At 32.1% G+C, this 16,777-nt stretch overlaps 1 protein-coding gene across 2 annotated transcripts; it reads left to right on the top strand.

Moving 5' to 3' along the window:
- The first annotated feature begins 14,183 nt into the window (after positions 1-14,183).
- LOC107933829 (glutamate dehydrogenase 1) lies at positions 14,184-16,505 on the top strand. 2 transcript variants are annotated; one of them, XM_016866122.2, is made up of 10 exons: positions 14,184-14,257; positions 14,351-14,483; positions 14,564-14,677; positions 14,751-14,972; positions 15,042-15,116; positions 15,236-15,352; positions 15,441-15,691; positions 15,773-15,848; positions 15,935-16,021; positions 16,133-16,505. In XM_016866122.2, the coding sequence occupies exons 2-10, from the start codon at positions 14,376-14,378 to the stop codon at positions 16,316-16,318; spliced, it is 1,236 nt and encodes a 411-aa protein (XP_016721611.1). In that variant the 5' UTR covers positions 14,184-14,257; positions 14,351-14,375; the 3' UTR covers positions 16,319-16,505. The 2 variants fall into 2 exon arrangements, with proteins under 2 accessions (XP_016721611.1, XP_040960551.1); XM_041104617.1 differs by lacking the exon at positions 14,184-14,257 and having other exon boundaries at positions 14,278-14,483.
- Positions 16,506-16,777: the final 272 nt, after the last annotated feature.

Below are 16,777 nucleotides of genomic sequence, written 5' to 3'. Positions count from 1 at the left end.
AGTCGCATTTTCTAACTTTTTTAATATAACTAATTTCTTTGGTCAGATAATTAAATGTTAGTGGTTTTATTTTTGAATCTTGGGTTCAATTCCTCTTTCACTCACTTTTGTATTTTGTATTTCAGCTTGTTTTAAGCTTTTTATTATTTTTAATTAATATTTTAAATATTTTAGCTCCCTTAGTTAAATGGTTAAATAATTATGATTTCATTCTTGAATCTTAGGTCCAATTCATTTTCTAAACACATTTGTAATTTTTATTTCATATTGTTTTAAGCTTTTTTTTAATTAATAAATATATTGTTTTCAATTTTTTTTACTTTTAATTAATAACTCTTTTATTTATAAAATCGAATAATTATTATAAATATCATTATTTTTAGTAAATTTATTTTTTATATGTGTAATATTGTCCAATTCCTTTTCTAAACACATTTGTAATTTTTATTTCATGTTATTTTAAGCTTTTTTTAATTAATAAATGTATTGTTTTCAATTTTTTTATTTTTAATTAATAATTCTTTTATTTATAACATCAAATAATTATTATAAATATCATTATTTTTAGTAAATTTAATTTTTATATGTGTAATATTTATTTTTCAATCCATATTATGTGTGTAGTAAATTTTAGTATTATATATTTTTGTATGTGTATTTGAAATATTTCACATATAAACATAATGATATTTGAAATAATTAATTGAAATATTTCACATTTAAAAATATTTGAAATATCATACTCACAATGTAGATGAAAAAACAGTTATATTTAAAATATTTTACATATAAAAATCATAATTATATTTGAAATAATTATTTCATTTTATAATATTAGAAATTATTGTACTCACAATGTACGTGGAGAGAATAAATATTATATATAAAGAAAAATATATAAAAAATTAGTTGATGTTTATATTATATATAAAGGAGTTATTGATTTCAAATATTTTTAACATAATGATATATATAATATATTTTTATTATATAATTATATAATTATTATTTAATTTTATAAATAAAAAATTATTAATTAAAAAGATGAATTAAAAATAAAAAATTTAAAAACAATATATTTATTAATTTAAAAAAGACTTGAAACATATAATAAAAATTACAGTTGTGTTTAGAAGAGGAATTAAACTTAGGACTCGATGATGAAATTATTATTTAATCATCTAATCAAATGAGCTAGTATGTTAAAAGTATTAATTAAAAATAATAAAAAGTTTAAAACAACATGAAATAAAAAAAAATACAAATGTGAATAGGAGAGGAATCAAACCTGAAACTAAGGACAAAACCATTAATATTTAACTATCTAACAAAAAATTGATTATATTAAAAGGTTAGAAAATACGGCTTAAAGGAAAAACATGTTTGACTGGACGTGCTTTTCTTGGAAAACTCGTCTAATTGTGCAGAAAACGCGTCTAACTGGGTGCACTTTCACACACTCTCTCCAAATTCAACCTATTTCCCTAAATTTTTTTAAAAAAAACAGTATTTTTTTTTGCTAATTTAGTCTCTCTTTTTTTAAGCTATAAATACCTTTCTTTTAGTTTATTTCAACGGGTTTTTTATATTTTTGTTTTTCATGATTCCTTTGGCATATTCCTTTGATGGATTATTTCAACAAATTTTTATATTAAAAATTATTTTAAAAATAACATTTTTTATTTAACTTTAAAATGTTTTTGGTGTTCTTGATAATATAAGCAAATTATTTATCTATCTTCCATGGTGGAGCACCGAATGTTTTTCTACGTTAAAAAAAGTAAATATCATGAAAGGGATACACACCCCATCGTGCATATTCGAAGGGAGAACATCAAAGTGAAAGTCTAAAGGACACGTGATGGAATTCAAGCAACAAGGATGATAGGGCCTGATTAAACAAAATAAAAAGCAAAACCATATCAATCATCCATCACTGTTTCTTTTTATCACTAATTTATAAAAATTTACAAAATATCACTTAATTATTTAAATTTGTCCTCTTTTTTATCCGTTACCGTTGAATTGACTAATGAAAAAAAATGATATGACAACTTTCCAAATAAATATAATAACAATTTTAACCTTCAAGATTTATACATTAAGTCAATTTAATTTTGATTCTAAAAAATTTAACTTTCGATGTTTTACATATTGTGTAATTTGATCTTTCTAAAATTTTGCTTTCTTTTTTCTATAACTCTTTTACTTAAAAAGTTCAAAAAAGTTATCAACTAAATTCGATTGAAAATATAACAAAATGGAAACACTCTAAAATACAATATCATAATTTTCATTTTTTTTTCTCTTGATTCTCCGGTCCTCCATTGTTGGATAGAAAGCCAACGGTTGAGAGGACTTGAGCTTCATCGGTTCACTCATCATTGATTTCTTAAGATTTGTGCTTGAATTGTTCAAGTTCAATTTAGTCGAGTTGCTCTTGTTATTCTCATTATTGTTATTGTAATCTTTAAAGAAAATAGAGAGCCTCGTCACTTGTTCCATTAACCCACGGTTAAAAAAAATAAAAGTACCTTTGAAATCATCAACTTCGAAGTTGGAATGGCAATAAGCTTAGTTGAATCCAAGTGGATAAGTTGAACAATTTCGTGATCTGGAAGTTTGAACAAACTTGTGAATGAACTCATCACATTACCAATTACCAAAACCGATATAAAATTATGAATTTCGTCGGTAATTAAGAGCGATTAGAGTGTTACCACTTTATCCTTTTGCAATGTTGTCCTTGACTCCATGAAAAACCAAAGAACAACAAACAAACAAAACAACCCAAATTTTAAAAAGTATCTATCCAATCCATTGGAAATAAATAGTATTGACTCCACTAATTTAATCCAATTTTAAGTCTAATAAGTTCAAAAAAATTTTAAGCTTTGATATCAATTAAGTTTTTAACCATTTGAAGTATAAAGAAAACACCATATTTGTAGATTTTCTAGTTTAAAATAAACCATTTATTTTTATTTCTAATTTACACCTTGTTTTCATGTGAAAAAAAAAAAGAGAATAAAATAAGGTAACGTGTAAATGTTGAACCTAATTTTTTAAAAATTTAAAATCAAATTGACATAATGTATAGACGTTGAGTGTTAAATTTATAATTATGACAATTTTAAAATTTACCATGATTAGTCATTTAACGGTTGATGACTAAAGAAAATTTTAATAGTTGAATAATAGAAAAAATTACTAATAATTGAGTGATTACTAATATAATTTGCTCAAAAAAATAAAAACTTACTTTTTAGAGCTATATAAATATCCAATAGGAAAAAGTATTCAAATATGATAAAAAGTTCATTGAACCCCTTTATGGTTTGAAAAGCATCCTCTTACACCTAAAGTTTGATCGCTAACCCATAAGGTTTTATTTATTAGACAATTTTTAAATAAAGAATAATTTTATCATTTATTAATTATTTATTATTCTATTTATTATTGTTATATTAAATTCTTATATGCCATAATTTTTAATTAAAAATAATAAAAGTCTAATTAGTTATAAAAATATTTTAATTAATTAATTATATTATAATTTTTATTATATTTTAATATAATCATACCTTAAACATAGTGTATTTTTCAATCCATATATGTATCTTTTTGTAGTTACAAGTATATTCATAATTGTAATTACATGGAGTCATCCGAATAAGTATAATCCGAATTAATTATTATAGAACTCGATTAAACTTATAATCATAATACATTCAAACTTAAACTAAAATAAATCTAAAAAGAACTCACATTTAGTGGAACATAAATTGAAATAAATATGAACTAAAAACTCATACATGTTTTATACGGAGTGAATTTCAAACATGTGATCTAAAACACTTAAAAGGCTTTAACATTGTTATTAAGCTAAAATCTGATTCACTATGTAAGTTTATTTTTATAAAATTGTTATCAATGATAATTATATTATATTTTCTCTTTTCTCTTTTATTTATTTTTAAAATTTTATACAAATACATACTGAATATTTGAAATTTAATTTAGTTATATATTAATTTTGAATAATTCATTTTAATGTTATTAAGCATGTTCCCTAGCACAAACAAAACCAAAAAAAAAAACAGTCGAAAATATAAGAAATTATGAAACTAAAATCGAGTCTGGTAAAAGTTTTTTGGGTAAACTACAGCACAAGTCACCTGATTATTGCCTCTATTTCTTTTTTAGCCACTTAACTATCAATTCTTTTAATTTGGTCACCTAACTATTGCCCCTTTTTTCTGTCACTCAACTAAGCAATCTAATAACAAATTTATCCTCTAACTTTTTAAATATTATATCGATTTAGTTATAATTTTAAAATATTAACTCTCAAAGTTCATAAATTATTTCAACTTGATCCACAAAATTTACCTTACTCTTTCATTACTCCTACTTCCACTACCATTGTACCCTCCACCTCTACCTCTTCCTTCACGTTTCTCAAAAAAATATCCCCCTTTTTTTTTTTCTATTTGAACCCAATTTACAATGGTATTAGATATGATTATGTAGCTCCACCGTTCAAAATTCAAACTACTGAGCTCCCGTTGAGGCCATTTTCAAGATCCTTTTTGTTTTATTCTTTAGTTCTCACAAAAGCATTCAACAGGTAAGATTCTACCCTTCACCCTCCATCTGCTAGCTTCAATATAATATCCACTAAATCCTGATGTATGTTTTTTCCTCATCTTTTAAGCGCATTTAAGAGTTAACTTTTAAAATTTTTGACTAAATCAATACAATATATAGAAATTGAAGGATAAATTTGACTATTTTACTAAAAAAAAGACCAATTTCCTACATTATTTACAGAAATGAGCCACTTTAAACTTTATTTACCGGAATGGGCCAAAAAACCAAAAACGCGTCCACATACGCGCGTTTCAAGGGAAAATTTCACAAAAGCGTGTCCCTGAGAGAGCGTTTTTGCCATGTCAGTATAAAACGTGTTGACGTAGATGCGCTTTGCTGACATGACAAAAGCGCTCCCCCAAGGACGCGCTTTATCCCGTGTTTTTTCTAGGGTGAGTTATTTGCATGTTTAGGGCTTATGGTTTAGGTGTTTAGGGCTTTAGGGTTATGGTTTTTGTTAAAATAAATTAGGATTTTATTTATTTAAGTTTATGGTTTTGGAGCAAATAAATTAAGGTTTATGGTTTTTAAAAAAATAAATTAAATTAGGGTTTATTGTTTTTAAAAAATAAATTAAGGTTTAGGAATTTTTAAAAATAAATTTCTGTTTAGGGTTTTAAGATTTTTGTAATAGTTTTAGGGATGAGTTCTAACAAAATTATTTTGACAAGATGGATTTTATTTTATTTTTTGTTCACTCAGCAAAAGTATTGAAAAAAGCTCCCAGCTGGATGCTATTTTTCTACAGTAATTTCTAAAAAATAATTTTGAGAAGATGGTTCTGAAAAAATAGGGTAAAAAACGCTTCAAGCAAGATGCACTGTCAGCAAAAGTACTAAAAAAGCTCTCAGCTGGACGCTATTTTTCTACAGTAGTTTCTAAAAAAATAATTTGAGAAGATGATTCTAAAAAAATAGGGTCAAAAACGCTTCAAGCAGGATGCACTGTTAGCAAAAGTACTAAAAAAAGCTCCCAAATGTACTAAAAAAAGCTCCCAAATGGATGTTTTTTTTCTATAGTAGTTTTTGAAAAAAAATAATTTTGAGAAGATGGTTATGAAAAAATAGGGTAAAAAACGCTTCAAGCAAGATGCACTGTCAACAAAAGTACTGAAAAAAATTCCCACCTGGACGCTCTTTTTCTACAGTACATCCTGCTTGACCTTAAGCTATAAATGCGCCAAATTTCTTTCTCATGTTGCATAAGTTACAGCAAGAGAAATTAGAGAAGTTCAGAAGAATAGAAATTGAATAAGTTCAAAAGGTATAAGTTGGTTTATCGTATTAATATTTATACGAATCATTATATTTTTGCATAATATTTTGTGTTTTGAATTTCTTTCGACAGATCATTTGGTTGAAAATGAGTGAACATATTAGAGTCATTATTTACTATGATGGTCAGGTTCGTGACACCGAGAACGGCGTTTTTTTTTACCGGAGAACATAGCGCGACTGATTTTTAACTAAAACATAAATTTGACAGAACTTCGTAAAAGAGTTAAGCGCAAAATCTTCAGAATGACGCCAATGAGAGTTTCATCTATTAAGTATCGATTTTGTGCTTCGATTGATCCCGTGACATATAACTCATTTGATATCAAATGTGGTAGTAGCTTGGAAGCGATGGTGCAGACTCATCTTGCTAGTGGATCACCCTATCTTGAGTTATATGTACAATTTTCATCGCCAGATAAAGCATTTACGACTTCAACATCTATTTTTGTTTGAGAGGAATACACAACCTTTGCCCAACACTCCATTAGTAGGAGAAAAAACACGGAAGTGTCATGTTTGGTTGCAATATAGAATACACGACCCCTACAAAACACTCCGTTAGTGGATGGGACATGCACATTGGTGGGTCGATGTTCGATGCTGAAAATACGTACTGGGGAATGACATCAACTTCTAGTGGTTGGCAATCCACATCTGATTGGGGACGTTATGAAACGTCCACGAGAAGAAATGATGTACTCCCTACGACATCCACCGTCGAGGGGACCTCATATGTTGCAGATAATGGTGGGTTGAATGATGAGTCCAATGTGGATCCACCTAGAGAGCCCGGCCTTGATGGTGTAAAAGTTACATTATTTTCTGAATCGGAGCCTATTCCAACTGAACCTGAAGAAAGTGAAAGGGATTCAGATGAATAAGAAGAAGAAGATTCGCGATTCACGACGTACTCGTCTCCAGCCTACATACGTAATGTTGATCTACCGATAGATGATACGTTGGAGTTTCCAGATCAACCACACAGAATGTGTAACCATACAAGTTCGTCGTTGAATTCATGTGAATTGAAAGTTGGTAAGGAGTTTTCCAGTAAGGATAGTTTTATCGGTGCATTAAAATAATATAGCATCATGAACGAGGTTAATTACCACGTGGTTAAATCCAAATTCAAGAAGTTTGAGGCCAAGTGTGCAACGCGAAACGGTATATGTTCATGGAAAATCATGGTTTCAGTTAAGAAAATGATAGGGTTGTGAGAGATAAAGAAGTTTAAAGGTCTACATATGTGCATTTTCGGTACAGTATCACTGGGTGTTTAGGGTTTTTAAATATTACTGTTATTATTTAATGTTGCATTATTTAACGTACTAATGGGTTGACGGTGTTTCACAAGATCATCCCAAAATGGATTCAGATATGATAACGAGCTTAATATTACCGATGGTGAAGGCGAATTTCAAGACTTCTGTGTCGATCTTAATCGTCAATATTCGTAGCCAATTCAAGTACACGCATTCTTATCGCAAGGCCTCGATAGCTAAGTAGAAGGCGTTGGATAAGATGCACAGTGGGCGGGACGTTTCATATAATGAGGTGTGACAGTAGTGTCAGGTGTTGGAGAGGTACGTCTTAGGTTGCGTAACAGACCTTAAAACGAGTCATGCATACTACAACGGCCACTTGCTCCGTGGATGCCAAGTGTTCAAGAGTCTATTCTGGAGCTTTAAGCAATACCGAGACCTATTTGTGAACTACAAGCCATTGGTACAAATTGACAGTACCTTTATGTATGATAGATATACCCATCGGTTATTGCTAGCTGTGGCACAGGATGGTGGTAGGAAAATCCTTCCAATTGCGTTTGCAATAACACTAGGGGAGTCATGTGACGACTGAGATTTTTTCTTTCTAAGTTAAGGAGACATGTTTGCCCCTAGCCTAATATCTGCGTTATATCGGATCAGGGTACTAGAATACTAGCCGCAATTGAGCGACAGGGAAGCCTGTGGGATTGCACACACTATCAGTATTGTCTAAAGCACGTTGCATCCAACTACTACGGGAAATATCGGTCTACCACTAAACGACAACAAGTGACCAACATGGGTATTTAATCACTACTAATATTATTTCATTTGTAATATTCAATTTGTTTTGAATAGAAGAGTGGTATGTAATTATCACTATCCACTTATATTAACAGGGCATGAGATCAATAAGGACCATTTTCATGAGATGTTAGCGATGTTGTGGTCAATTAAATCAAGGCACAAACTACCTCTGTAACATACCTTTCGATCAGTGGACACAAGCATACGACGGTGGCCTACGATATGGTCATATAACCTCAAACTTAGCTAAATTCATAAATTATATTCTAAAAGGAACACGTCATTTGTCGATAACCTCCATTGTGCGAGAGACATACTTCCTTTTGGCGGTACTGTTTCTAAAGCGAGTAACGAGTTATAAAGGTCAAATGTAAGGAGGCCGTGTATGGTGCCAAAAGGTAGTGTAAGAAATTAACAAGGCGAATGTGCGGGCCAACACCATACACACAGTGTGTCACGACCGTGACAACCTGTGGTTTGGTGTGACAGAGTTTGACAGACCGAACCAAGGTATTATCGGTGGGCAATATCGTGTACACTTAAGAAATATGATTTGCTACTGTGGGAGGTTTAATGCACTTCATTATCCATGCGTTAATGTAATTGCAGCTTGTCAGAATCTTCATTTGGATTCCATGAGTTATGTCGACGAAGTGTACAAATTAGAATACATGTACAACGTGTGGAGACATGTATTCCCACCGATCTCAGATGAATGTAAGTGGTTGTTTATATGGCTTACTCTATTTAAGTTGTTACCGGATAGAGAATTACGTTGCAAACCAAAAGGTCGACCTTGTTACCGGATATCCAGGAAAGAACGAACTAACAGAAGTTGTGCGGATGGTGTAGGAACCCAGGTCATACAATTCAAATATATCCAAATTGAAATAGTTCATAATTGATTAAATAAAACTATGTTGCATTATTTCTATTGCATTGTTCAAAAAAAAAAAATATTTTATTAAATAGGACAAAATATAAAAATAATTGACTATTAAAATATTTAAAGAACTCCTATTTTATTAAATAGGATAAAATATAAAAATAATTTGTTTAAATATATTCAAAACAACTTTTATTTTATTAAATGAAATAATATAAAAATAGTTTGTACAAATATATTAAAAAAATTAATACATGTGACGATTGGAATCAATGCCACATGCGGGTGGTTGACAGTTACGCGCTGGATTCTTTTTTGGTTGAGCTTTCGACAGGGGTTATGGTTGTTTCGGTGAGGGTTGTGGTTGTTTTGGTTGTGGGTGTTGGGAGGATGACCCACCTTGATAGAACAAATACTGTAGAGGTGTTTGCATCACCCACGTCGTAGGTGTTTGAATCCTATAAGGTGATGGAGACTGGAAATAAGATAAGCTCACTAATGGTGCCTCGTGCGATCCCTTCTACGATAATAGCCTATATATTGTAGGTTGAGTCAGAGTAATCGGGAAAATAGATGCATTGAGCCATGCATTCCAACCTGGAATAGAATTGGGAAAAGAAAATATATAAGGGTTAGGATACATTAAAGGGTTAGGATACGCACCAGACATAATCTGAAAGGGCTGTGGTGTGGGCATTGGGCCCAGCGATTGCGTGGGTGCTGTTGATGGGCCCGCCCCATCAGCCATTCTCATTGGATTTAAAGGGCCTCACTATTCCCCTTCGACACAGATTTGCCGACACTTTTGCTCTTCCTAGAGCAAATATGGCTTATCATGGATCTTAAACCATGGCCTGTAATTCGGCTCACAGGCTAACTCTAGAACAATGATCGGTTCGCGAGTAGGTATATGATCATACCGGTTTTCCCACATTTTGATATAATTTAATCAGAAGACTGGCCAATGCGTATCCGGTCGTTGTAAGTTGATTTTGTGCTCTTCATCGAGCACCTCAGGTGCCACGAAAATTGGTTGTCAGAATCCAAATTACCGCAACACTCTATTTGTTTGGTGCATCTTGACAGTAGTGTAGTTGATTAATGGAACCCTAACATGCCAGATGTTCGGATTCTGTAGGAATTCATCCGGAATTATTACCCGAATTGCCAGATCCTCATATGGTATCCATTGAAATTATATGAACGTGATAAAAATATTAGTTATATACATAATACATAATACTAAATACGAAACGATTATGTTATGTATATATATTTCATTTATATATATACTTACAAGCGCTTCCGATCGTTGGTCTAATAGAAGCCGTATATCTTTAAGAGCGGTAGGTATTCCAATATAACTCATCGAATAGCTCCACCTAATTAAATAAAATTTTAGCATAAAATCATATTTTAAATATATGTAATAATTGTAAAATCTAATATAAATTTTACCTCATTAAGAGTGGGAATGTATATGAGTAGTTCACTCAATAACATAAAAATGGAAAGCGAAATTGAGCCTATGATTGTAGCAGTGATAGGAAACCTCTAATTTTGGCTTTACTTGGTTGCGTCGCTCGACACATCTCCCAGTACAATACCGATAACACGGTAGACCCCCAACTGAGTTTGCCAATTGCTCTAAAATTGACGAGTTTCAGCAGCCACCTTAGATGTACGAGGTTCAGTGACAAGTCTGGCATCAAATAACCTCCAATGATCTCAAGGATGTATGCCTGAGCATATCGTATTCTTTCTACTTCAGTCAAATCATCCACTGGTTCCAGGAATGTGTCTCATAACTAGCCTATCTCGATCCAACCTCTGTAAATATTATCTGAAATCGCACCCAAAATATCGTAGCATACGGCTCCCCAATCAGCAGATTGAGCGAACCCGGTGAGTACGGGCCCATTCATCAGCAACCCCAATTGTAACTGCAGGTCTTCCAAAGTGATGGTACACTCCCCGCATAGAAAATGGAATGTGTGCATCTCGAGTCTCCACCTCTCTATGAACGCGCTGATGAGTTTCGGGTCCAACTTGCATCCCCGGCCTATATTGGCCACATGCCAAAAACCCGCTTCCCTTAAGTAATTTTCTATCAACGGTGATGAAGGACCAGGCATATTACGAATATAACATTGTAACATCCAACCTATCAGTTGTTATAAAAAATTATAAAATAAATATTAATTAAAATTACATAAATGAAAAAAATATTAAATAATATTCAAAAATTGAAATTAACCCTTACCATTTTCATTTGCTCGACGGAGATATGTTTATGATCGAGACGAATTAATTCCCCAACCATTGCTAACATGATCAAATATTTTAGAAATTATAAAAAAAATAATACTGATTTAGAAAAAATTTTAAAGGAAATTGTGATTGAAAGAGAGCTTTGAGAAATTTAGAGAGAAATTTGAGAGCTTTTTTGAGAAATTAAAAAGAAATTTAGAATAAATTAAAGAATATTGTGTGAAAAAATAGGTGGGGTTTATATATTTTTTTCATGACCATTCACCCCCTAATGGTCAAATTTTTAAATGATCGTTGGGGTGACCATTGGGGCAAAAAACACTAGTTAAAGCGTGTCCTTGAGGGATCACTTTTGCCATGTCAACAAAGCGCGTCCACACTAGCGCGTTTTATGCTGACATGGCAAAAGCGCTCCCCTAGGGACACGCTTTTCTAAAATTTCCCCTTAAAATGCGCCTACGTGAACGCGTTTTTAATTTTTTGGCCCATTTCAGTAAATAAAGTTTAAAGTGTCCCATTTCTATTAATAAAGTAGGAAATATGCCTTTTTAATAAAATAATCGATAAATTTGTTATTAAATCAAACTTTTTACTGTCACATCAACGGCAGCTCATGGAATTAGTTGAATGATCAAATTAAAAAAATGATAATTAGGTGACCAAAAAAAAGACAATAATTGAGTAACTAAATTAAATGAATTAATAGTTGAGTGACAAAAAAAAAAGTAATAATTAATGATTTATGACGTAGTTTATTCTTCTCTTTTGAATGTTAATGCAATAAAAATAATAATGTTAAATGTTTATTTTTCAAAATTCTACAAAAATAATAATCTTAAATGTGCATTATGCTAATCAACTTCATTTGTATGCTATTTTTTCTGATTAACGATAGAAATAAAAAAATAAATTTAACGATAGAAATCAACAATTAAAGAGAAACAATACTATGACCGGAGCCAGCAAATTCATTCCATACACCCATATTCTATTATCTAGGATTTCCATTTGATGAAACTGTACGTTTGGTTCACTGTATTGGAATAGAGACGTAATAGAATAGAGACGTAATAGGTGAATTTTTGTAACATAGGAAAATCTAGAAATTCAAATGCAGATAGAAAGTGTGAATGTATGGTACTAAATAATATACTCACAGAGGTTTCATCAACCAAGATTGAAGGCAATTTCTTCTCAGTAGCAATTACTACCCCATTAGCAGCCATAATTTAAAACCATTTATTAGCATAAAAATCAAAACCATCATCAACTTTTTTACTACTTCTAAAATCCCCAAACCCTTTTTTAAAAAGAAAACAAAGAAACCTTTGATTCCAAGAGATGTTTGACCCGATCCTACTGCTGTCAAGGCGTGCTCGATCTGAACTAGCTTTCCTAAAGGACTGTTCAAGAACACAACAGAAAAAAGAACTTTTGTTCTAAAAAAATTATGAAATATAGTACATTAACAAAGCTATAAAGCGATGAAAACATTACAGAAAAGAAATATTCCAGATTTGAGCACAGGCAAAACCAAAAGCAAAACAAAATCAAAATCGATTTTACAGAAAAGAAAAGAAAAGAAAAACAGGGAAAGAAATTTGGAAGAAGAAGCAGAAATCTGGAGAAAAGAAAATGGAGAAAAGAAAAGAAATGTGAGAAGAAAAGAAGCGTACCGTACCAGAAGAAGAAGTAGAAATCTGGAAGGGAAAAAATTGGGAAACGTCGGGAGAGGATGAGGGCAAAAAAAGGAAAATAAAATTGGGAATTGATGGGGAATCTCTATTCCCCGCTTCAAACTCAGAATGGCTATTACAGCCAATATCAGTAATAGACACGAAAGGGAATAGGGGTATAATAGGATTACACCCAACCAAACGTCTGTTTGGTGGTGGGCCCAGAGAATAGGGGGAATGCATTTCTATTCCCCTTCTATTTCCCCAACCAAACATGCTCTTAAAAACGAAGACAATAAAGTAGAGCATCCAATATGAGTGACATGTAATAAGGCTATTCGAGAAAGTGAATTCAAGAAAGTGAATGAGTTACTTTATTGGTCAACTGATGTACCTAATTCAAGAATCAGTGCTGAAACAAAGTATTCAGCTTTAAATAGTCCAAAATTAAACAACCGAACTCCGAATCGTCAATAATGGATCGATTCAATGCATACACCACCAACCCCGTGAAATCTATTGTTTTTACATATTGTTTTTACTGTCAAATTCATATATTTTTGGACATCATACTTTCTTGTCATGTCTAAATATTTGTGAAAACAATTGTCAAATAAAAATACATTAAGAAAATAAAAAACTCGGATAAGATATATGATATATTTTATCTTAAATATAAATATTTTAGTTTTTGATGTTACCTTTAGAATCCAACCAGGGCAATTGATTAGATTAGAAATCGGATAGCATATTGATCTAGATAAAGGGTTAGTTTTGAACAAAATGTTGAAATTAGTTGAACCGATTTTGTCTTTTCTTTTTATTTTTATAAATTTTTAACAATTTATTTAATTAAAACTAGACCAATCGATTGAACTAGTTGAACAAAAACTAATGGTGTATTCGATCAACTTAAAAACCTTACTGCTGCCTCCAAGAAATGCATATAATTTCACCATTTTAATAATTTATATCTTTATAATGTTTAAAGAATTGAGTCAAATTTTGTTATTTTAAATAAAGATCAAAGTATAATTTTATATTTATTAATTTAAAATTATAAAAATTCTAAAAAAAAAACAAATAATTTTTTTTCATTTTAGGCAAGCTCCTACCAACCTCCCTATTACGCCCTACCTGGTAAGAAATTAACTAATCGCCAGCCTTAATATGACCTGTATTACCAAATTAATAAATAACTCAAATCAAACTCTGAGGAAAACTTACCTTATTTGATTCTTAACCTTTATCTTTCCTACAATTTTTGCCTCATGATTGGGCTACGAATCAATGCTCATTTAAAGATAAGATCTCCAGCTCTACAGTACTCCACAATCCCACACCATTAATTACTTTAAAATACCTTATTTAAACAAATGTTGATGCCAATCTGAAAATACTCAGTAATTCACAATTACAAAGGTAACGTCTCTTATGTTCTTTTGTAACAGCTTTGGAGTGCCTGTGTTATCTTCTTCATCTTTTGAATTCTGAATCCATTTTGTTTCTCTTCAGAAAGTGTTATATCCTAAGAACAACAATGAATGCATTAGTAGCAACCAACAGAAACTTTAAGCTAGCAGCCAGGCTTCTTGGTTTGGACTCTAAGCTTGAAAAAAGTTTGCTCATCCCTTTCAGGGAAATCAAGGTGGTTAAATTTCTCCCTTTTTTTTCTCCATTACTCTATTCTAATCTGCAGAAACACTATTTTTTTTACATATTTTGCAGGTTGAATGCACCATACCGAAAGACGACGGCACCTTGGCGTCTTTTGTTGGGTTCAGGGTTCAACATGACAATGCAAGAGGTCCCATGAAAGGAGGAATAAGATATCACCCTGAGGTAATCTACATTATTCTACTTGAAATCTTTTGGAAACATGTCATTCTGATAATCCTTTGAATGATATGTACAGGTTGAACATGATGAAGTGAATGCTTTAGCACAACTAATGACATGGAAGACTGCAGTTGCTAATATCCCATATGGTGGTGCTAAAGGTGGGATAGGATGTGATCCAAGAGACTTAAGCATATCTGAGTTAGAACGGCTTACTCGAGTTTTCACCCAGAAGATACATGACCTGATTGGTATCCACGCTGATGTTCCAGCACCTGATATGGGTACAGGTCCACAGGTACAATTTATATATGCTTCAAGTATCTCATTGTTAATCAATGATGACATTTTCTGTTTGGTTAAACAGACAATGGCATGGATGCTAGATGAATACTCCAAATTCCATGGTTATTCACCTGCTGTAGTGACTGGAAAACCGATTGTAAGTATATCTGGAAAAAGAGAGAGAGCATTCAACTTCACATTGTATATATGAAAATTTTAAGCATAGAGTAAATAGACTACAAAACTCCACATTGTATTATTAATTTTTTCCATTAGGATCTTGGAGGATCACTCGGCAGAGATGCAGCTACAGGAAGAGGAGTGCTCTTTGCCACAGAAGCCCTTCTTAATGAGCATGGAAAGGCCATCTCTGGGAAAAAAATTGTAATACAGGTGCACCTTTTATGCCGCACAAACTTAAATACTGAGATACACTTCAAAGTATAAGTTTTTAAACTGATGAATGTAAATTCGGTTTCAGGGTTTTGGAAATGTCGGTTCCTGGGCTGCTAGACTCATCCATGAAAAGGGTGGGAAGATTGTTGCTGTAAGTGATATCACAGGAGCCATAAAGAACAGCAAAGGGATTGATATTCCCAGGCTACTCAACCATGTCAAAGAAAACAAGGGTGTCAAAGGATTTGAGGGCGCGGATTCGTTAGATCCGGAGTCAATTCTGGTCGAAGACTCTGACATACTCATACCAGCAGCACTTGGTGGCATCATCAACAGGTTTCTTTTTTCTGCAATCAAGAAAATGGTTTGTTTCTTTTGATATTTGAAACTAAATGTTGCCCTTTGATCTTAATGAAGGGAAAATGCAAATGAGATTAAAGCTAAGTTCATCATTGAAGCTGCTAATCATCCAACCGATCCCGAGGCTGACGAGGTTAGTGCTTGTTTATCAAGTTCTGAACTACAATCAACTATAAAAATGTGCAAACAGTTTCATTTCATTATCTTCTTTACCTACAGATCTTGTCGAAGAAAGGGGTCATTATCCTTCCCGACATATACGCCAACTCCGGTGGAGTGACGGTTAGTTACTTCGAGTGGGTGCAGGTACCGTATTCGAACCTCGTGTGCCTATGTTACAGGCCAATCCTCATTTCCATTACCATTCTTCACACAAGATGCACATAAATAGTCTAAGGTCGTTACTTTTTGTTGCAGAACATTCAAGGCTTCTTGTGGGATGAGGAAAAGGTGAACAATGAGCTAAAGACATACATGACCAAAGCATTCAAAGATGTTAAAAAAATGTGCCAGGTGCACAACTGCGACCTCCGTATGGGAGCCTTCACTCTCGGGGTTAACCGTGTTGCGCGAGCGACTGTTATGCGAGGTTGGGAAGCATAAGATGCTATATGCTGGGTTGAATAAAGATGGAAGCTACCATGAAGCCCCTGATTTTTGTCCACAGTATTGCTGTAAACCCTCATTCATGAGGAGCAACAAAATTAGTTTTACCATTTTCGTTTGCTGCTTTATGACCAGCAGTTTTGTCCCCCAAAAGATGTTTCATTACTTAGTATGATTTTGATAAGGTTTATGGCTGGATCATATTCATAATTGATAGCAACAAAATCCATATATTGCATCTTCGATAAACAAAGATTATGAAATAAATATATCTCTGAAGAATAGAACTGAGTTACAATTGAAGTTTGTATCTAATTTTTCGTAAGTTGTATCCTTATGGCTTCCTAATGGGATAGCAGAAGAGGGCATTGGTAATATTACCATTTGTTATTACTCCAAAATTGGTAAATTATATAAATCAAAGCGTATGGGTATTCATATGGAGGGAGAAAAAAG

Source organism: Gossypium hirsutum, chromosome D11 (genome assembly GCF_007990345.1).
Source record: "Gossypium hirsutum isolate 1008001.06 chromosome D11, Gossypium_hirsutum_v2.1, whole genome shotgun sequence".
In the NCBI taxonomy this organism is placed as follows: Eukaryota; Viridiplantae; Streptophyta; class Magnoliopsida; order Malvales; family Malvaceae; genus Gossypium; species Gossypium hirsutum.
The sequence above is the reverse complement of the archived record's forward strand: the minus strand, read 5'-3'. Positions and strand labels throughout refer to the sequence as shown.